General features: G+C 40.2%; 1 protein-coding gene across 1 annotated transcript in view; it reads right to left on the bottom strand.

The window, feature by feature from the left end:
• Nucleotides 1–22,453, bottom strand: part of LOC137655698 (uncharacterized) — a 129,947-nt gene that overhangs the window by 14,673 nt on the left and 92,821 nt on the right. The window contains exon 4 of the mRNA XM_068389687.1: nucleotides 5,924–6,067. Coding sequence (XP_068245788.1) covers nucleotides 5,924–6,067 — 144 coding nt within the window. The remainder of the gene's footprint in view (nucleotides 1–5,923; nucleotides 6,068–22,453) is intronic.

Genomic DNA, 22,453 nt, shown 5'->3' with positions numbered 1-22,453 from the left:
AGTTGATGTGGAGTAATCCTTGTTCCTTGTTCCATACTCCTGAGCATTCCCGTCCGTCCAAGGTCGCACCCCAGCCCGAGTCCGATGCATCTGAGAAGAGATGAAGATTGGGGGTCTGGATGGCCAATGATAGACCCTCCTTGAGAAGGAGATTGTGCTTCCACCACAGGAGAGTGGTCTTCATCTCTTGGTTGATAGGGATAGAGACTGCTTCTAGAGTCGAGCCCTTGTCCCAATGAGCAGCAAGATGGAATTGAAGAGGGCGGAGGTGGAGTCTTCCTAGCTCGACAAACAGGGCCAGTGATGAGAGGGTCCCTGTGAGACTCATCCACTGTCTCACTGAGCAATTGCTCCTCTTCAGCATGCTCATGATGCACTCTAGGGCTAGGCTTATCCTGGGGGCCGATGGAAAAGCCCGAAAATCCTGACTCTGAATCTCCATTCCCAGGTACACAATGGATTGGGAGGGAATGAGTTGAGATTTCTCTATATTGACTAATAGACCTAGGTCTCTGATTAAGTCTAAAGTCCAATTGAGGTTCTCCAGACAACGACGACTCGTGGAGGCTCTCAACAGCCAGTCGTCTAGGTAGAGGGAGGCTCTGATGTTCGACAAGTGTAGGAATTTCGCTACATTCCTCATCAGATGAGTAAAGACCATAGGAGCTGTGCTTAGGCCAAAACACAGGGCTTGGAACTGATAGACAACCTTTCCGAAAACGAATCTCAGGAAAGGTTGGGAGTCTGGATGAATGGGAACGTGAAAGTATGCATCTTTCAAGTCCAACGAGACCATCCAGTCCTCCTGTCTGACCGCTGCTAAGACCGACTTGGTCGTCTCCATCGTGAACGTCTGCTTGGTGACATACTCGTTGAGAGAGCTGACGTCCAGCACCGGTCTCCAACCTCCTGTCTTCTTGGCCACAAGAAAGAGACGGTTGTAGAAGCCCGGGGATTGATGGTCCCGGACTATAACCACTGCCTTCTTCTGCACAAGTAGCGACACCTCCTGTTGCAATGCTAGCCTCTTGTCCTCTTCTTTGTAGTTGGGAGAGAGGTTGATGGGCGATGTGGTCAGAGGTGGTTTGAGGCAGAATGGAATCCTGTAACCGTTCCTCAGCCAACTGACAGACTGTGCGTCTGTACCTCTCTTCTCCCAGGCTCGCCAGAAGATCTTGAGTCTGGCTCCTACTGTTGTCTGGAGAAACGGAGAGTCAGTTCTTTCCCTTAGATGTCCTGGATCCTTTCCTAGACTTGCTCCTGTGAGAGTCTGGACGGGAGCTTCCTCGGCTGGGGGCTCTACCACGAAAGGGCGGTATGAACCTCGTAGCCGGGGTATCAGCCACTGGGGAGCGATAAGTCTTGGGGACTGAGGTGGCAACCTTAGACTTACGAGCCGATGAGGCTACAAGATCGTGCGTGTCCTTTTGTATCAGGGCAGCAGACAAGTCCTTAACTAGCTCTTCGGGAAAGAGGAACTTCGAGAGCGGAGCAAAAAGGAGTTGTGACCGTTGGCAAGGTGTAATGCTGGCGGAAAGGAAGGTACACAGTTGTTCCCTTTTCTTCAACACCCCTGATACAAACAACGACGCTAGCTCGCCCGATCCATCTCTGATGGCCTTATCCATGCAGGACATTAATAGCATGGCAGAATCTTTGTCCGCAGGAGAGGTTTTCTTGCTGAGGGCCCCCAGGCACCAGTCGAGAAAGTTGAACATTTCAAATGCTCTGAACATCCCTTTCAGTAAATGATCCAGGTCTGAGAAGGTCCAACAAACCTTCGAGCGTCTCATAGCAGTTCTCCGAGGCGAGTCCACCAGACTTGAGAAGTCAGCCTGGGCAGAGGCAGGTACTCCCAAGCCTGGAGCTTCCCCTGTGGCATACCAAACGCTCGCTTTCGAAGTGAGCTTCGTTGGAGGGAACATGAAGGAAGTCTTGCCAAGGTGTTGTTTAGACTGCAGCCACTCCCCTAAGATCCTTAAAGCCCTCTTGGAGGATCTAGCTAGGACAAGCTTAGTATAGGAGGACTTAGCTTGTTGTACGCCCAGCGAAAACTCAGATGGTGGAGAGCGGGGAATAGCAGAGACAAAGTGGTCTGGGTAAATCTCCCTGAGTAGAGCCAAGACCTTACGAAAATCAATAGACTGTGGAGAAAGCTTAGATTCGTCCACGTCTGATGAGGGATCAAGGTGTGCCTCCTCATCATCCGACACCTCATCAGCAGAGTGTAGCGAAGAGATCGGACAAGAATGCTGAACCGCAGAGTCAGAACGGGTAGGAACAATAACAGTGGTTTCCTCTTCCAGTAACTGTTGAGGGAAAACCTGAGGCTCAGACTGCAAAGGCTGAACAACAGACGAAGCAGAAGGCAGGCGCATGGGTGAAGGAGGTTGACTCCTAGCAAGAGAGGTTGAACCCAAGGATTGCACTTGCTGAGCGGAGGACGGAGGCGGAGTAGTCCGTTCCTGTTCCTGTGAGATGAGCGGAGCATGATGAGGTTGAGGCTGCGCAGAACAAGGTAAAGTTCTCGCAAGCTGAGGCTCCTGAGGCGCAAGTCCAGGGTGTAGAGGAGCTTGCCTTGAGGAGGGTTGAGCTCGCTGCAGCGATGGCTGAGCAGACTGACTCACGGAGGGGAGAGGTTGTTGTACCCCAACCGAGAGTTGCACCACTGGTGGAGCAGCAAGGGGAGGCGGAGGAAGAGTGGAATAACTCTCCTGATCCCAAAGCAAAGGTTGCCTTAAAGAAGGCTGAGGCTGAACACCACTGGGAACAGCGAACTCCGAAAGTGGCTCAACATCGTACGCCTGGCAGATGGTGCTGCGACCAGGCGGAGCAAGCGCAGGCGGGGCGAGCACAGGCGGAGCGAGAACAGGCGGAGGGAGTGTAGGCGGAGGCGGAGGTGCAACACTCTCAGCCCGACACTCACGCATCAAGTCCGAAAGCTGTGCTTGCATGGACTGAAGCAGGGTCCACTTGGGATCGGCAGAAACGATAACAGGTAAAGCCTTAACAGTCGAGCTCTGTTGTGGCAGAACCTTACTCCTCTTGGGCGGAGTACAGTCGACAGATGACTGAGGCGAGTTAGAGCTGAGCCAATGACTGCAACCTGGCTGAGCACTCGCGGACTGGACTCTACGTTTAAGCGGTCTCGAGACCTGAGACCAACGTTTCTTCCCTGACAGTTGATCAGCGGACGAGAATAAGACGGGCTCAATCGTCTGCAGGTGGGAGTGACGGTCTTTGGAAGACACGCCCGCAACCACCGAGGATAGTTCTGTGCGCCTAACAAGGCCTGCCGAACCCTTAAGCCCTTCGACATTGCTTCTCCCCTGGGCATGGGAGCTTGCAAGAGGTCCCGGACTGGGAGGACGACTGGCTCGCACAGAAAAATCCTCACGCACCACACTGGCACCACTAGCACTTGGCACTGCACCGACACTAGCACTCGTCACAGCACTGGCACTAACTCCACCCACTGCACTCTTGACCTTCAGTTCTTTAACTTCGGCCATCAGAGACTTATGGTCACTTACCACTGATTCTACTTTATCGCCTAAAGCCTGAATAGCACGCAAAACAACTGACATATCAGGCGGAGGGCACACAGTAGGTTCGGGGGTAGCCACTACAGGGGTAGGAAAAGGTAGGGGATCATGAGGTGAGGAAAACATAGAAGAGTGAGAAGAACTCCTCCTAACTCTACCTCTCTCTAACTTAGTTGAATATTTTAAAAGACGGACAAATTCCAATTCCGAAAGTCCGGCGCATTCCTCACATCGATTTTCTAACTGACAGGGCCTGTCCCTACAGTCAGAACAAGCGGTGTGAGGATCTACCGAGGCCTTCGGAATACGCCTATTGCAAGACCTACATCGTCTATGGGAGGGGGCTTGCGAAATGTCAGACATCTTGTAATCCAAAGAGTTAGCCAAAGGGGGATCCAAAAACAAGCAAAATTCGTTAACCGTTATATCAGTATTATATAAAAGCTATCTAGCTAATATAAGAAGGATTCCAGTAAAGTGACAGCCGTTAATCTGAGAGAATACTTCACCAAATATCCGTGAATAAACTCGAAGACCATAAGTGTATCCCAGAACGTCTAGCCGGAAGCACGACAGAGGAATAATTGAGGAGGTGTCAACAACAAGTAATTGAGTACCTGGCCACAGGTGGCGCTGGTAAGTACACCCCCTTCTAGTATTGTGATAGCTGGCGTATCCCTCCATAGAATTCTGTCGGGCAACGGAGTTGACAGCTACATGATTATCGGGTAAGTTTAATATTGAAAACTCTCATTTTACATCCAAATTTCTGATGGGTGATACAATTTTATTAAAAAAAAAAAAAAAAAAAAAAAAACTTTGGCATTAGAGCTGAGTAGGTGCCTGGTAAAGTGGCTGAAATATTCAATGGTAAGAATTTCACTGTAAAATTAGCCAATGCCAACAACGTAATTTGTAAGAGGCATATCTCCCAAATGTTTTATAGACAGATTCTTGTTCCCCCAGCAGATAGTAACAGTACTATTAATGATGATCAGAATGTGCCTATCATAAGTCAGAGTTTACCACCACCTGCAGTCTCTAATAATGTCCCTACTGACCAAAATGTTTCCCCTCAAGATATTCCAATAACTCCCACTAAGGGTACCAACAAACTGTGCGAGTGTCCTACTGAGATTGTCATGTCACCACTGAGTCCAAGTGATCTTGATTTCTGTACTTCTTCCATTCCTGAAAATACACCACAAAAAATACACAGGTCGGGTCGTGTGTCTAGACCCCCATTACGATTGGATTTATAATGCCATATTGAGGCAAAGTAGATTTTTGTTTCTCTTGATAGGCTTAGTGCTATTGCTTCCATAAACTGCTATGATGATCCTTTAACATATGTGTTTTTTTATCATTTTGTTGGAAAGAGTAATGTTGAAACCCTGATAAAGCAATACTTTACTACTACGCGATATTACTATTTTTATATTTTGTAACGCTGGCGGCGCCTGGTCAAAAAGAACGAAGGATATAAATTGTATCCAAAAAGGGCGACCAAGAAGAGAATAGTAAAGTTATGTCAAAGTAATATGTATCATCTGTAACACAGCAAAGGTTTCTCTGTGCTCATCTTCTAGAAGCTTAGTGGTATCAAACCTAGGTATTCTATCTACATATCTGTTGGGTTCTTTCAGTTTTAATTTTAGTGTGGCAACGAGGAGCTGATTATCACTAAATTAATATTCTAGATTCAATAGTTCTAGAATTTAATGGGAATCACCTCATGAACAGTTACAATAAAGGGCATCAAATTGTTTTGACATGCTTGGCTGAGCAGTTCTTAATCTTTAAAACATTATACTCAATTCCTTACCACTTTGTGCACATTGAATGATTATTGTGCGCTTAATGAAGAGTACCTTTCGCATTACAATACACACAATCAAGGGCATAGTGCGAACAAGGGATAAGCAAATAAAGGGATCACAATGTTTAAGACTTCTGCTATGAAAAATGAAGAGGCACAGTAAAGTGAAGGGGACTAACATATGGGGGATCTGAAAAATTGTCACTAGTAAACATTTACAAAGCATGCCTCTATGCCTCATCTCATATAGGCTAATGTGTATTTTCTATTACGTTCATGAGCATGTGTAAGATTTTCTATTATAAATAGTTCAGACAATTAAAGCTCAATCTTTTAAAAACACTTCTAGGATGAAACTTACAACGAAAAACTTATACTCCTACAACTTAAAAGTAAATATCATATTTCCCTTTGCTGGGCTACATAAAAATTGGTTACAGCATTTACAGTCATGTCTAGGTAAAATAAAATTAGAAAGTCAAAATTGTTAAATGTAATGGGTTTTTGTACTAATAGTCTTCCAAGAAATTGTCTAAATAAGTAAAGTTTATGGACTTACCTCGTAATAATGAATGCTATTCATAAACTGCTTCAGGTTCCATGGATCAAATGGTAGGAATGCTTGATACATTAGGAGTAGACAATCGGGTATAGGGCTAATATCAACATTAGGAACTTCTCTTTCCTTCCTTATGTAACCCACCTGTAGGAAAATATTAAATACAATTACTTTTACAATATTTGTTTGACCACAAACACATTACAATAAATGACAAAGAAAAGAACAAATACATCTTAAATTATACAAGTTATTAGAAATATAGATCTGGAAAATGAAATGGCATTAATATCATCCTTCCAGATGATACCAGTTCATTATTTACCATACAATGGGCATCTCTGCTTGGATAACAGTATCTGAGTCCATATACCAAAATGTATTCCACCATCATCAGCCATCATAGTAAGCACAATAGGAAACACTACTCCCTCATAAAAATATATTATGAGAGAATTGTTTAAGTACCACATGTATCATACCAATCAATTACTAGCCAGTTGAAAAAAAAAGTTTTTAAAATATTATAAATGTCTAGACTCATATTGAACAAGAGAAGTAAAATTGATGCGATCAACCTACTGAACACAAATCTAATATCTTTTCTATAACTGTTATTGGGCCATTTGCTAGCTACACATGTTAAACAAATGCAGGTATTCTTTTAATCCTCAAGGTTCAGCTTCAGGTGTAAATTCCAGTACAGAATTAAGGCACAAAACTTCTCTAAACTTGGAAAAAGGGAAGGATAATGCTTCTTGTTGGGGTAGCCTAAACAAATGGACAGTTTTGTTATTTCTATTCTGAGGCTATGATAAAAGTTTCGGAACAAGTCTGAGACTATCATTCCATGACTGAGGACAATAGTTCAACATTGGGAAAGTGTTGATGTTGGATAAAAGGAGGGGAGAGGAGGCTTGATGGAAGAAAAAGGATCTGTAAAATTCTTTAGCGTTTTATGTAAGCAGTTGTGCCAGTTTTCTACAGATTATGCACTGTCACTTTCCAGAGAAGAGGTGGAGACTATAATCCCTTAATTGACAGGTTATTTTAGAAATGGCAAAATACAAATAAAATTGACACTTCAGAAAGACTAGCTAAAATATGTTTATGCCAGGGAAAAAAGCAAATGACTGGATTGAAAAGTGAGGTTACCAGTTTAACAGACACGTAAAGTGCATTTTTACTAAAAAATCAATTTTAATAATAAAATTTCTTATTTCTATACTCACCCCCATTCATATTGCTTTTTCTCCAGAGAGTCGGTTTCATTGATCTATACTCATTAAATGAAAAACTTACCCCTTTTCTCTCCCTTCAATAAAGACATGACAATAATGAAGGGGCATTTTATTGGTACAGTATATATAAAATTAATACAAAGGCTATAGCAAAAACAAAACCTAGAGGGGAAGCCTTGCCACTAATCCCTATATAAATGAGCCTAGCCTTCTCTGTTTAAATAAATCACTCTAAAGTACTAGAATTAACTGTACTGGAGAAAAGTTTTTATAAAATACAGTGGTACCTCGACTTATGAGTTTAATTTGTTCCCTGAACAAGCTCATATCTCAAATTAATGTTTTTCATTAAAAATGCTTAAAATGTCCTTAATCCCTTCCAACCCTCAAAATGTCACCTGATATTCTTATGTTTCATATTACTGTATTAAATAAGGAAAATATATTTATAAATAATAAATATTGTATAAAACATAATAGAAGGAGTACGTAAAGATACAAAAACTTTTTATACAGTGTACTGTACTTATGTTGGAGACGACATGATTTGAGCTAATGAAGGTCATGGCAGAGGGGGAGGGTAGAGCAGATTAACATAGGATTGAAGGCTCGTTTTTTGCTATCACTACTTAACACTAAATATGTAACCCTAAACTTAAATGCTAGTACAGTATACAAGTATTCTTTGTTTTTAATTTCTTTTGCATTAAATTTTTTTATTTTTATTTTTTCTTTGCTTTCCTTAATTTTTCCCACTATCTTCACTAATTCTTGGCTCTTTCTTCATTTTCTACTACAGGCATTTTCTTTATAAATTTATCCAAGGAGGTTTACTTCATTCTCTCTTTCAGAATGTTTTGAAAACGAGTTAAACACTTGTCCTTATATACCTCTGTTGCACAACCCGTTGCAATTTTATCAGGATGTTTCTTTTCTACGAAATCTGCAACCTTCTCCCACACTGCTAGAACTTCCTTCTTCTCTTTCATATTGATGACATGCGCTTCTATCTCCTTTACCTTGGAACTAACTTCATTTAATACCTCCATATGCTACCACAATTGTAGCTTGTTAAACTCTTCAGTCTACAGTTCTTTGTAATGTTCCTCAATGAGCTTGCCAATGCCTCTTTCATCCACCTCCAGACCTGACCTATAGTCTTTCCAATGAATACCCTCTTCCTCAACTTGCTGTTCGGGTTTGGGTTCGGAACCTTCAAATTTCTTTACAAGTGCACCTTTAGGCCACAGCTTCCTCCATGCAGAAATAAAGATCCAATAAGTAACCTGGTGCCAGGAAATATCGTTGGTTTTGAGGCCTATCACGATATTAAAGTGCTCTTTCCAGAACTCTCTTAGTGTGAGGTATGTATTCTCCGTCGCTTCAAAACAACGGCGGAATGGAGCTTCTTAAAATTAGAAATTACCAGCTGGTCCATTGGCTGCAGGATAGCTGTAGTGTTTGGAGAAAGGTTGAGATCATCGAAGAAATTTTACTCGGCGAGTATTTCATGCTCGATGTTCAGTAGAGCATTGTTGAAGAAGAGAAGGGCTTGCAGAGGCAGTTGTTTTTCTCATGATACTCCTTTACCAAAGGACCAAACACAAAGTTTACCCACTCGACAAAGAACTGCCTGATGACCCACACCTTAGGGTTGGTGCTACATATTATGTGCAGTTTCTCCTTTATCATCTTGTGTGGTTTAATGGCTCAGGGGTTTCCAGAATGGTATACAAACAGTCGCTTTATCTTACAGTCACCGCTCGCATTGGCACACAGGACAAAGTTCAACCTATCCTCCATAGTTTGCAGCCTGGCATCATCATCTTGGAATCTTCTTCCAAAATAGCACTGTCTTGTCACATTTGAAGATTTGCTGGTGATGTTTCCTTCGGCATCAACAAGTTGAAATAAAGTTTTGACATACTCCTCTGCTGCCTTGACATCAGCACTCCCTGCCTCACCATGCTGAACAACGAAGTAAAGGCCAGTCCTTTTACGAAAATTGCCACTACGACCCATGACTGGATTTAAAGAAATCCTCGTTTGCTGAAGTGCCCGGGTTTGCTGCTCTAAATTGGAATCAATGGCTCATGCCTTCTTACAGATTATAGCCACTGTTACACTATCTCCTGCAAGCCGCTGCTCCATCAGCCACACCAACAGCATATTCATCTTTAAATAGACAGATGTTTGGAGCTTTGAAAAGATCTTAGCACCTTTGGCTGTCATTATATCCTTGAAAAATTCTTTCTGCTTCAAAATTGTACAGATCGTAAACGGTGATCGTTCATACGTCAAGTCCTTCACAACCTTTTCATTTCTTAATTATTTCACGTGTTAATTCTATGGGCATCATCCTCCTCCTCTTTGCAATGTTACTACCACATAAGTTTTTAGGAGGCATGGTTAAAAGCAACTTAGAATAAGAAATTCTCACAAAACATGAGGCAAGGAATCAGCGTTTACTTATCGAGGTCAATGCATAAAGAGAACGAGAGAGCATGTTGGGGGCTGTTTCCTCACTACTTACTATGACATCTAGCAGTGGCAAATCAAACTCGTATCTACAATTCTTGCTCGCTTAACAAAGCTAAAAATGAAGATACTCGACAGCAAATTTACTTTTGAGAAACACATTGGGTCTGTGTTTTCAATTTCACAAAAAAACTGGCTTATTGAGAGTCTTGTAAGATTTTTTATGATCAATCTATTCTGGAGGTCTCAATTTTTTCATTCTACCTTGTTTTGAATAATGTTCTCTTGTCTGTTCTTCAGCTTCTGATTCTCATCTTAATTTGCTGGATAGCAACTTAAGGTCTATTAAATTTCTCATTCTGATCTAGATATTAATCTCTGACATAGTCGTTCAATTAGTTTGTTTTTGTTATGCATGTTACGTAAGATTTTTCATAATTCTGACCATCCTTTACATTCAGGTCTTCCTTGACAGTATCCTCCTGTTCGTAATACTAGGTATGCAGTTAATTCTATAAGTCATGCCTACTGCATCATAAGGCTCAGTACTACACAGTATTTTAGAAGTTTTATTCCAGCGGTGACCAAGCTGTGGAAGTTCAAACTTGTAGCAAATGTTTTCATGCTGAACAGGCTAACATAAGTCTCTTTTTATATTTTATATATGAAAGATCTATTTTAGTATTGTTACTGTTCTTAAAATAATTTATTTTGACTGTTCATCACTTCTGTATAAAGACCTAAAGGTTAACTGAGACAGGACATTTGGGAAATGACTCAGGTTTGTATGTCAGAATCTTTGCTAAGTGGAGTAATACTAGTTGCGCTGCTGTCATTTCCAAGAAGTTTACGTGAAAGCTCTGTCTTCCTCTGACCACAGGCCCAAGATCTATTCCTTTACCATATGGGCGCCCCATCCCTGGCGAGACGCATCTGTGTATAGCAAGAACTGGGGGGGAGGATCCTGGAAGGGTGTTCCTGCTAACAGGTTCTTCTCCTTCAGCCACCACAGGAGGTCCCATATCACCTCTTGAAGTATTTGTAGCAGGATTGCAGGATGGTCTGAGGCTTGGAACTACTGGGTCTTCAGAGCCCCTTGCACCGAGCACTGATGTAATCTTCCCAGGGTGATGAGTTTCTCCAACTCCTTGCACAGATCCAGTAACAGGTCTCTGTGCTTCAGCATGAAAGCTAAAAATTCCACCAAGAGAAGCCAGTCATCTGAGTATCTTATGAGCCTGATGCCCATAACATGACCCCAGGCCGAGACAAGGACAAAGACTTTGGTGAATACCTGAGAAGCTGTAGACAGGCTGAAGCACACTACCCTGAACTGGAACAGTTTGTCTCAAAAAGGAAACCTTACGTACTTCCTTGAGGAAGGATGAATGGGGACCTGAAAGTAAGCATCTTTAAGGTCTATGGTCGACAGGTAATCGTTCTTCCTGATGGCCTGGAGAATGGAGGATGGAGTCTCCATCTTGAACCTTGTCTGCAAAATGGAGAGGTCTATGACGGGTCTCCGACCTCCTGTCAGCTTCTCTACCAGGAATAGATTGCTGAGGAAGACTAGAATCATCAAAGACTTCCAGTACTGTTTCCTTGCTTAGCAACTTCCTCTGCTAGGAGTAGTATGGTAGGATCTGATTCCTAGTCATAGGAGGTGGACAGTCTATGAAAAGGGATCCAATACTCTGAATGGAGGACTTCTACCGTCCAAGGGTTGGACCCTAAGTCCTGCCATCTTTGCTTTGTAGGCATACCCCCAAATGGTGGTAAGCTGGGGAACAAGTTCTCCAGCTCACTTCCGTTATAAGCGTATTTTCCTCTAGCAACAGAATGCAAGACGGAAGTACTGAAGTCCCTTCAAAATCTCAATGTACGAGGGGAAAAGGAATTCCCCGTAGATTGCCATCTAGAGTGCCTACGGTGTGAACCTCACCTACGCTCTTAACAAAGGTGACCTCCTCTGTATCAGATGGGGGTGTAAGTCCAAAATGCTTCTTGCCCCTTATCCATTCTCAGTACCTATAAGAATCATCTGAAATAAACTGCTCTTCAGAAGAATGTGTAACATATAAAGCATTGTGGACATTAGGTCAGGAACTAGTGTGTGGTTGTTCTTGTAAATGAGTTGGCTATTAGCATTAACTTGTGGCTTTGGGATTGTGAGCCCTAACCAGATATTTATAAAACTCTGGGGGGAAATTTGAAATATTGGGAAGTTGATCTACCATGTCCCCCAGGGCATGCTGATCATAAACCATCTAGAGAAGTTGTAGCAAGCTCATGTTGCACGTTGACATTGTTGTCCTGCAGAGGAATACTGTGTCAATATGGTGATGCGTTTAGTGACGTCATTACCTGTGGAAATGACAACTCGCTTGGACTTGTTGGCCTGACCAACCTGAGGGGGAGTTATCTAATGCACAAGGATGGAGGCGCACAGTGATGTCATTAAGTGCAGGAACAGTAGCACGTACAGACTTGTTAAGCTAAATGTTCGGTCTGGCTGAATTGCGACTACAGTAGACAAAATTCGGAGAATTAACGACGGTTTTGCCACACTCGACTTCTTCGCACTATCAGGCGTTCGTTCGTTCGTTACAGATTGCCCAACAGGCTCTTGCGCTGGTAGCCCGTAAACTAACAGGCTTAGAAGCAGATGAAGATAATTGTTTAGAACAGCTTGGTGTCGCCAAGTCTTGGGGTGTGGTCACAGCCGAAGCGGTCCGACCACCCTCGTAATGAAGGTATGAAATATCCTGGAGTGCAACCTGGGAAATCTTTAGAGGAGATAGATACCAAGGACCCCTAGGAGTATGAGGCAGGCCTGGCTTGTGGGAACAAGCTGAATATTGGTAATTAGGGTCTTTCAACAAGGCTGCTTCAGTACGAGGGGAAATGGCAGGTTCACCTCTAAGTTTAGCGATCAGGAACGCGGAAACACTTTCAATGCTTGGATTGGAGATACTTCAAAGAGTGGAAATATCTTCTCTGGATAATCAGACATGTAAGGTTCACATCTCAACACACTCGGAGGTAAGGGAGATCTATTCATAAGAGGGTAATCAGGAACTGAGGGTACTGAGATTGGATCTGGAAGCACAACGACCATAGTAAAGGGATCTGTAACAAGTACTGGCTCAAGTTTATACTGTACATCATCAACACTGGGTGATGAAACAGTTATCATGGCCATTGTTATCCATGACTGGAATCTCAGTGGGTTGCTGATACGAAGGACCTGGTTGGGGGATAACTTTTGCAGCAGAAACGAACTTTCGTTTCTTGCCACTGCTAGCAGAAGACGAAGAAGGAGAATAATCTCACTTAGTCCGTTTCATGCAATGAGAAAGATATCCCTCTCACTGGAAGGATGGCCACTCCCTACAGTACTCTCTCATAGTGATTCCACTGAGCATTTCTTACCATGGAAAGAGGGACAAACAGGGTGTGGATCAACCTCGACCCAACTCATGAAGGTGCCACAGGGACGTCCATCACGGCCAGGACATGAACGCATAATATTTAACTTGGTAACCTTAATGCACTCACTTGTAACACAGATAATGATAGTAATGCAAGTGACAGTGAATAACAAAAAACACACAAGGCACAAGCACTATACGGGTATGCAAAGGTGATTGATTTATTGATTTTGAGGTTTTCTGGCATCCTGACATCTAAGGTCATTGACGCCAATATCATTTATTATAAATAAAGAATAAAAGAATATTCAATTAAAACCATGAAAGCAAAGATGTCATTTTAAAAGTTAAATAACTTTCAGAAGACCTGCTTCAGATGTAAAGTTAAAAATACCGCTAGCATGGTAGGAGACATCATGTCCAAGAATCTCGGCAAGGATGAACCTGCCATCCTCACCTCGAGCCTCAAACAGATATTAATTTATTTCGCTACTATAAGTGGGGCATTTGGTCAACAAATGCCTCACTGTCAAAGGTACTAGGCAGTCGTCGCAATATGGCTGGTACTGGCCAGTAAGCAGAAATTCATGTGTCAACTGAGTATGACTAATGCGGAGACGACAAAGTAGTCTCCCACTTTCAGGGCATCATGTTATACTTCCACGGGGATATAAAACTAGCTATTTCTCGCTTCTTATTTTCAACTAAACTATCCCAATGCTGTTACCAATTATTAGAAATCAAATTCTTAATGTTGGGTAAACAATCATCACAAAGAATGTGATACCTTCTTGGTAGCAACTCCGCTGCAGCATTCTTTGCCAGTAAATCTGCCTTCTCATTCCCAGACACACCTACATGTGCCGGAGCTCAGCAAAATCGAACTGTTATACCTCTCTGTCCAATAATAAAAGCCATTCTAAAGTCTTTAAAACTAAAGGGTTACTGGAATTAAAAACTTCTAAAGCTTGAAGGATACTCCGTGCATCACTAAAAATGGTAAAATTACCCCACTCCTCCAAAACTATTTTCTCTATAGCGGTTAGTATGCCATATAGTTTGGCAGTAAATATGGAAGCTGTTAAAGGAAGAGCACCTCTACAATTAAAAGCATTACTATATACTCCAAATCAAACACCAGCATCTGATTTAGAGCCATCGGTATATATAAAAGTCGATTCCCTATGTTGTGTAACAAGTTCCATAAAAAGAGACCTGGCTTCTAAGTCAGTCATATTCTTTTCAACTCCAAATAAAATATTTACAAAAAGATGCCTCTCTTAATTTCCATGGAGGTGTTGATGATACTTTAAATAGACCTTACTTCTAATTATATCAAGTCTGTATCAATTGTTTCACCCAGAAACCATAAGGTTGAGGAGATTTTGGTTGCAACTCAAAGTATGTTATGTACTTTACAAGGCTTGCAGTCTGATAGGCTAAAGAATTAGGAAGACTTTGCAACATAAACCAATACCGAACAATAGAAGACCTTCGGTAAAGGTCTAAAGGTGACTCTCCAGCATCAACAAGGAGGCCTTGGATAGGCAAAGTTCTAAAGGCTCCTGTGGCCAATCTGATACTAGTATGGTGTATAGAATCTAAATTCTTTAGTCAACTTGGGGTGGCTGAGGAGTATATCTTACACCCATTAATAATTTTTGAAAAAAATTAAGGCCCTGTATATATTTGAAATACTGTAATTCTGCAGTCTTCATCTCCATGATGTATAGGACAAAACTTTTAAAAGATTCAGAGCCTCAAGACACTTTAATTTTCAAGTGAGGAACCCATATGAGCCTACAATGAAATATCAATCCCAAAAATCTAACTTCACTTACGCATGGGATACATTGACCTCTGATGCACTTATCCGGGTCTGGATGTACTACCCAAATACAACAGAAATGGACAACAACAGTTTTGCTTGTCGAAAACTTAAATCCATTCATATCAGCCCATTGAATTATTATGTCAGTTGAGAGTTGTAATTTTCTCTCAACCAGTGCCATTCTAGCTCCAGCAAATGATATAGAGAGATCATCTACAAATAGTATTGAGAGAGTATCTTGAGGATTGACAAAGGATATCCCATTTATGGCTAATGCAAATACGGTTACACTCGGCACACTACCCTGGGGAACTCTCTTCCTGACATTTCCTCTCTGACAGAGCTTCCCCTACTCTAACTTGAAAAAATCTGTGAAACAAATGCTTGAATGAACAATGATAGTTCTCCTCTCAATGAATGGTTTTAAGTATACCATACTGTATCTCCATGCGGTATCATATGCCATTTAGAGGTAAAAAAAAATTGTTACATCATGCTGTTTTGGAGCAAAGGCTTCAAAAATAGAAGACACAAGTCGTATCAACACATCCACACTGGATAGGTGATAAAATACTTCTTCTCCAGGTACCACATCAGTCTTGCATTGACCATCTTCTCCATGATCTTACATAAACAACATATCAATGGAATTAGTCAATAGTTTGCTGCTAAAAACTTATGCTTACCAGGTTTTAGAAGGGCTAAATTAATGGCTAGTTCCCAAACACTTGGATAATTATGATCATGCCATATTCTGTTAATAATGCTTGAAATAAATAACTTGGTATTAACAGGTACATGTTTGATCATTCCTTCGGGACTAGGGTCTGTATTGTGGCAATTAACTAGTGCGGAATCAAAATTACCTTTCAGTAAAAGGATTATTGTAAGATTCCTCATTTTCTGTGGAAAAATTTAGCATCTTCCGTTCTTCATTGCTTCTATACTGGTAACCAGGAGCTACTTTACACTTGCTTGATACATTGCAGAAATGATCACATACTGACCATTCACTTTCAGCACTGGTGGTGGGTTGGGGGTGAATTTTATGGCTATCTTTTTTACTTCCCTCCACAAGGAAGATGGTGGCTTTCTACTGTTAATGGAGCAAACAAAAGACATCCAAGACTGGTGCCTAGCTTTTTTCATGGCACAACGAAACTGTGCTCTGTATTTTTTATGTTATCAAATTCTCCACTGTACGCCATCTACGCAATCTAGTCAAAGATTTTCTTGTAGTTTTTCGGAGGGCAGTTAATTCCGAAGGCCACCAGGGGACTGGTCGCCGTTTAAATAACCCTGTGGTTTTGAGAATTCAATTGACTCCTGCTATATGGAGGGTTCATTTATTAAATCTATGACATCATCAACACATTCAAAATATTCTGCATTCCTTTTAATTTCGCTTAGCTCATGAAATCTATCCCAGTCCGCCTTGTCAAGGTTCCATCATGGCGATCTCTGTAAAAGTGGACCATTGTTGGTGTTCATAATGATTGGTGCATGATCACTAGTATGCCAATCATCTAATGTTCTCCAATCAATATTGAGAAGGCAGTTAGAGCTTGCCATTGATAGGTCAATGCATGACAACTTACCAGTCTGAACATGAAAGTGTGTGGGCTTTCCTGTATTAAGGAGTCCTACATCTTCATTCTCCACAACTGATGATATAATATTAACCCTTACATTTACCAAAACATCGCCCTATAAAGGTGGTCTACTCTTAAAATCTCTTAGTAAGATAAAAGGCTGAGGGAGTAGTTGAATCACCTCTACTAAATTACCATATGAAATGTTATCATTTGGAAGCATGTAAAGAGAGCAGATTGTGTATTTCTCCCTTTATCTATTTGTACAACCACTACCTACAGAGGGGTACAGATAGGCAAAGATATTTGAGGAACATTTCAACGAACATATATAAGACTTCCACCATGGGTCCCTGCTAGTTCATCATATTGTGAGCTATAGCTAACATACTCTCAAGGACAAGGAGTATTAGCACTGAGCTTGCTCTCCTATTGACATACCTGTACAATTATAGGAGAGTGCTCATAAATGAGAAGATTAAGTTCTTCATAAATAGCCCTTAAACCCGGACAATTCCATTGCAGAATGGACGAAAAAACTATGGTTTATTTTTTCGGAAGACACCTTGGATGAAGTCTTCCCATTGGCAATCTTTGATCTAACACTATTTCCCAGTGGTTTCTCTAGAGAGGATCTTGATATATTGGGTTTTGTGTTTGTCATTTTCTTTGTGTTCTTTTGATCTAATTGTTGAAGGGGATGGTGGATCTAAACTTTCTTCCAGTTGATCAGATACATCTTCAGACAAGACATAACATTTATTTGAGGTCATAACTTTAATAATTCTTATGGAAGGGAGCGAGAGAGAAGGTCGTGAGCTACCAGGTTTTTGCCCCTTCACCACTACAGGTGCACTGGGTAAATTGGTTTTAAGTGGAACCTCCATCAAATCAGGCAAGGACACAGCATGAGAGAGGTTTGCGTTATTGTTTAGAATGGGAGATGGCTTTTGAATGTTTTTCTGATCTTTAAGTACTGTATCTATTTTTATGTTTCTACACTTTCTGGATATAATTTTTCAATGGGACTTTAATCTGCTTTAACTACTTTCATATCTTTCTTTATGTTGGAAGTGAGGATACTATTTTTGTCAGCATGCTTTGGCAAGTTTTTCTTCAAAACCAGTGAAAAAGGTTGACCTGGCCTTATCTGCTTTTCAAGAGCTCTTTTACGAGCCTCTTCTAAACGCAGATGGTGTACTTTCCAACAAAGTATACAACTTGAACTTTCTGTGCATGCTCCATGACTATTTTTTCCACCATTGGCACAAATAGCTGGATTATCATTTAGTTTTTCCTTGTACTTCTGGCTTAAATGGCCATACATTTGGCGATATCATCACAATGGTGAAGGGATGTATGGTTTTACCTTCAAAGATAGCCAACCAGCTTTAATAACATTAGGTAGTCTACGTTGATCAAATGTTACAACCTAAGTAGCAAGAGGAACACTTTCTCATTCTAACTACTTTTACTACTTGACTTTTCAGTTCATCCTCAATTTCTTTTTTCTCTATGCATAGTAATTCTGAAGCATATATCACACCCCTACTCTGGTTGAAGATGGGGTGCAAAAAGCATTTGACACTATGACCATCCAATGTTGAAAGAATTTTCAATCTTTTGCTTTGTATTGGGGATAGTGTCTCTATCAAGAGACTTCCATTTCCCTGGGTAAGAGTTTTTGGCTGCCCTCCAAATATATTAACTATTTCCATATTAGCTTTAAAACTCACGTCTTCCATTTTCAAATTCCAAAATAAAAAAAATCATAATTCACTACTTCATAGTGACCATGTAATACTACTTTTCTATATTTTTCTGTCCTGTCATCATTTCATACTCTCTCTATCTTCTCTGTTTTATTATAATCATTCTTTACATGACATGAAAGAGGTTCTAATGTTACAATATTAGAACCTGAGTTGGAGTTGTCAATACAGAGGTCCATGCTCGTATTTTCCAAATTGTCACCAGAGGGGTTAGTTTCCAGAAAAGGAGCAAGCCGGTTATCCACCTCTTATTAAGATGTCAGTCCTCTTATTCCATGTGACTCAACATGAGAAGAGGTTTCAACGGGGACCAGTCCTCTATTAGAGGGTGGTTGCCTCTCTTTAGGTGGGTGTATAGTGGTCAATGGGGGTAGTTACCCCTCCCACTGACGACTTCAAAGCCTGGCATCACCCATTACCCGCAAATATGGGATGACTTAAAACTGGATCACTGGAGCCCAACTCTTAACAGACTAAGTCTGTACCCATTTGAGTCTGCCAGAGGGTGATGGTGTCTAAATCTGAAGCATATAAAAAAAACAGGTCAATGTTCTAATGATGGTTGTCAACAAAATTCAGAGAGCAAGAAAAGAAAAAAGTGAAACAAAGAAGTTTATAGAGGTCCAGTCTTAGTCTGGTCTCTCATAACTGGCCTTAATAGTATGGCTGAACCTGTAAGGGTGGATAATCACCCCACCACCATTACCCAACTCATCATTGAGACTCTCAAGCTGGACCATCAGAGGGAATATGTGATGGTGAATGCAGATGTCTTATCGTTGAGGTGAAGTAAGGATACGTCCTCTCATCTTCACGACCAGGAGTGTAGCGAAGTGCGTCATGAGAAGGCGCCCTGTGCCGCCGTGCGGTGTGGTTTTTTAGCAACTATAGTGTAATCCAATTAAACACCTTTTCTTTGATTGTCTGGTTGTGAAGAAAACAAAAAACTAGGAGTAACTTGCGACAGAGATAGGGACCGAGAGATGCGTCGTAAGTCAATTTCGTCATATGTCGAACTAAGAAAGGGAAGTTTCCGTAGATTTATTATGATGCGTTATGATTTGGCAATAATCTTGATCATATTTTATCAATATTTTCTTATTGTCTATCATTATTCCATTTTCTTGTTTCATAGGATATCATATGCTTTATTAATGCATTTTTGTATTCTATTTTTCAATATTGGAAGCATTCTACCAATCGAGAAGTACTTAAAATTTTGTTTACCTTTGGTTATGATCAGCTGATCTGAAAGTGCCGCTACCTACCGTATCAAAATATTGCGTACATACGTATGGCATATTCTTTTTATAATTTCTTGACTTATTAGAAATATCTTCATGATGAATATTACATCAGCACCAATATGTTACAGGAAATCAGTTTCCATACAGTTCATCTTATCATTAGGTATAATGCAAAATCGTTGTAGCTCTTTCTCTGTGCTTGTGTGTGTGTGCTTGCTCTTGCAATCGCATACGGGTAGTTCATTTTTGAAGCTTGATAAAGTATTCAATTTTTATTTCAATATTAAGCCTTCATATTTCATTAGACATTATTGTGTTTAATTGTGGTTTATTAAAGAACGTTTATATTTTATTTTTCAATTTCTTAATCATATCAATAATTAACAAATACTTTTGATTTACTTGCGGTTGGCATAAGCTGATCTCAAGGTCACACTGCCATATTACAATTATGCGCACATACTGTATAGTACGAATAACACTGATTTATATAATTTTCTTGATGTTCGAAATCTCTTCATAATGAATATTACAACAGTGCCAATATGTTGTAGGGTATCACATTTTCCATACAGTTCGTTCATAGACTTTATCATTAGTTATAAAAAGAATCTGTGTGTGTATTTTGATTTTCAATTCAGTTATATCTTCACATTTCTTTGAAAATTATTCAAAAATTCTTTACATCATTATTCGATGTTTCGATTAGGGGAATAGTAACGCATCGGAAGGAAACCACTTGATTTGCCTCTCGCCTTCCACCAGAAATATGACGTCATCAGACTTTTTTTTTAAAATTTACGATAAGTTGTACTAATCTCATAATTAATGATACAGACTACTAAAATACTTGATTCGTTACTCGGTGTTTCGATGATGGGAATGCTGTAATAAGATTACTCGGTAACACAATGAAAGGAAATCATTCAGTTTGTCAGCGAGCTTCCGCCAGATACTTGACATCACAAGACACGTGACGTAAACTCTACGAAGAATTACTTGCAAAATATGTAAATTTATTTTCTTTTTTCTTGCAAGAAATGAAAAGAAAATGCTAACTTACCAAGCAAAAGTATTTCATTTCTATAATGTAAAAGGAAATATATTATTTTCAAGAAAATATTAGTCCTATTACAGTAGTATACTTTTTTAGATAAATATCAATGTATTATCAGAGATTAAATAAAACTAACGTACAGTCAAATTTATGCTACGTAGTAATCATGACAACCGATACAGACCCACAAAATACTTTGTATTGTTACTGTACTTAATATTTCGATAATGGGAATACTAATATTAATCGTTAGCCTATTGGAAGGAAATCACTGTATTGCCTGGTCGCTTTCCGCCGGTAATATGACGTCACCAGACATATAATATGAACTCGACAGATATCAAAACTTTTCTTAATGTATTTTTTACTGAAAATAGATACTGTATATTAACAATAAAAGAAAATAATAATTTACCAAGATAAATCAATTTATTTTTATACAAGATAATAGATTATTTTCAAGGAAATATTCGTCCTATTTCCGATAGACTTGTGACGTCATCAACCTGAAAAAGTCGACGTAAAGTCGAATTGTTATAAGTCGCATAGGTCGTAAGTCGAACACTACCTGTAGATGACTCAGAAGTAACTCAACAATTATCTCTCAGGCTCTCTGTTTACAAGTGGCACTTAAGGGCTGCGCATATGTTGCGGTTCAAGAACAAAAAGCATTGCCAATACAACATCACCTCCAGAGTACTAGTGATACATTATTTTGTTGATTAAACTATTCACTATTTTCAACTATATTTCTTCACTGAATACAAATAACCCACTATAATATTTTAGTCCCCTTTATAGTAAGACTCATAACATCAATAAAAAGCATCAGTGTTAATATTTACCCAACGAAACCTGTGATAAGCTAGTGGCCAAGCTTGTAAGAAAATAAAACAAACTGTTACTCAGATTGCAATGCAACTGACCAGCTTTAGCGGACACATCACCAACCATTAACCCTCTGGTAAACCTGGCTGTGACAAAATCACTGTCAGGCTCACAGCTTGTAGACAATTTTATGGTGAGCAATGATGTCATATGTCAACCTACTTATGTTGAGAGAGGAAAAAAAGGTAGAAAGAAAATTAGAATTGCATTAGAAAGCTGAATAAATTTTCTATATAGCTACAAGAACGGTGGATCATTGGATCCTCAGAGGGTTAAATCGTTAAGAGAATCCTATGATAGGAAATGCCATTTACACAAAAAACTAGGTTGCTTAAGAGAACTTACTTTAGTGAGAGGAGGGATATGAAGATCCAGACTACCAAATCAGTCTTCTGACTTAAATCTACAGTAGATGTCTAGAGTGACTAAGAATGTGGAAATTCACAGGATAGCAGCAGGCCATAAATTAGTTAAGGAATTTGAGGCTCTGCGAGAGGATCTCAACTCTGTGAACATTCAGAACCCATAATGAATGAAACTTATTTGACTATGAACACAAGACTACAATATGTTGGTCAGATTAGGGTAAGCAACCTGGCAGGTAAGTCAGACTTACCCCTTGCAAGCAAAATTTTATGGCCTTTTGAGAATAAATAACAAGCTTTTAATGTTCATCACTAACAAAACTTAGACTAATAAGTGATTATTTGATATGTCATATTGTCATCAACTTCACATTAAAAAAAAATGGCCTATTCTTCTCTAGATTTTCCCTTGAAGTAAAAAAAACCTGTTTGATTAGTACTTGAACTTGAAACATTATTTCATTGGGAGGAACAGTGAAACATCTACTCCCCACAACAGTTATTTGAATCACAGTGCTATCTTTCCACGGCATGAGGGTCGACATCATCACAACTCCTGAAGGTGCCACAAGGGTGTCTGTCACGGCCAGGCACAAATGCATGACTCTCTATATACTAGCCATGATAC

This window comes from Palaemon carinicauda, chromosome 16, assembly GCF_036898095.1.
Source record: "Palaemon carinicauda isolate YSFRI2023 chromosome 16, ASM3689809v2, whole genome shotgun sequence".
Lineage (NCBI taxonomy): Eukaryota > Metazoa > Arthropoda > Malacostraca > Decapoda > Palaemonidae > Palaemon > Palaemon carinicauda.
The sequence above is the reverse complement of the archived record's forward strand: the minus strand, read 5'-3'. Positions and strand labels throughout refer to the sequence as shown.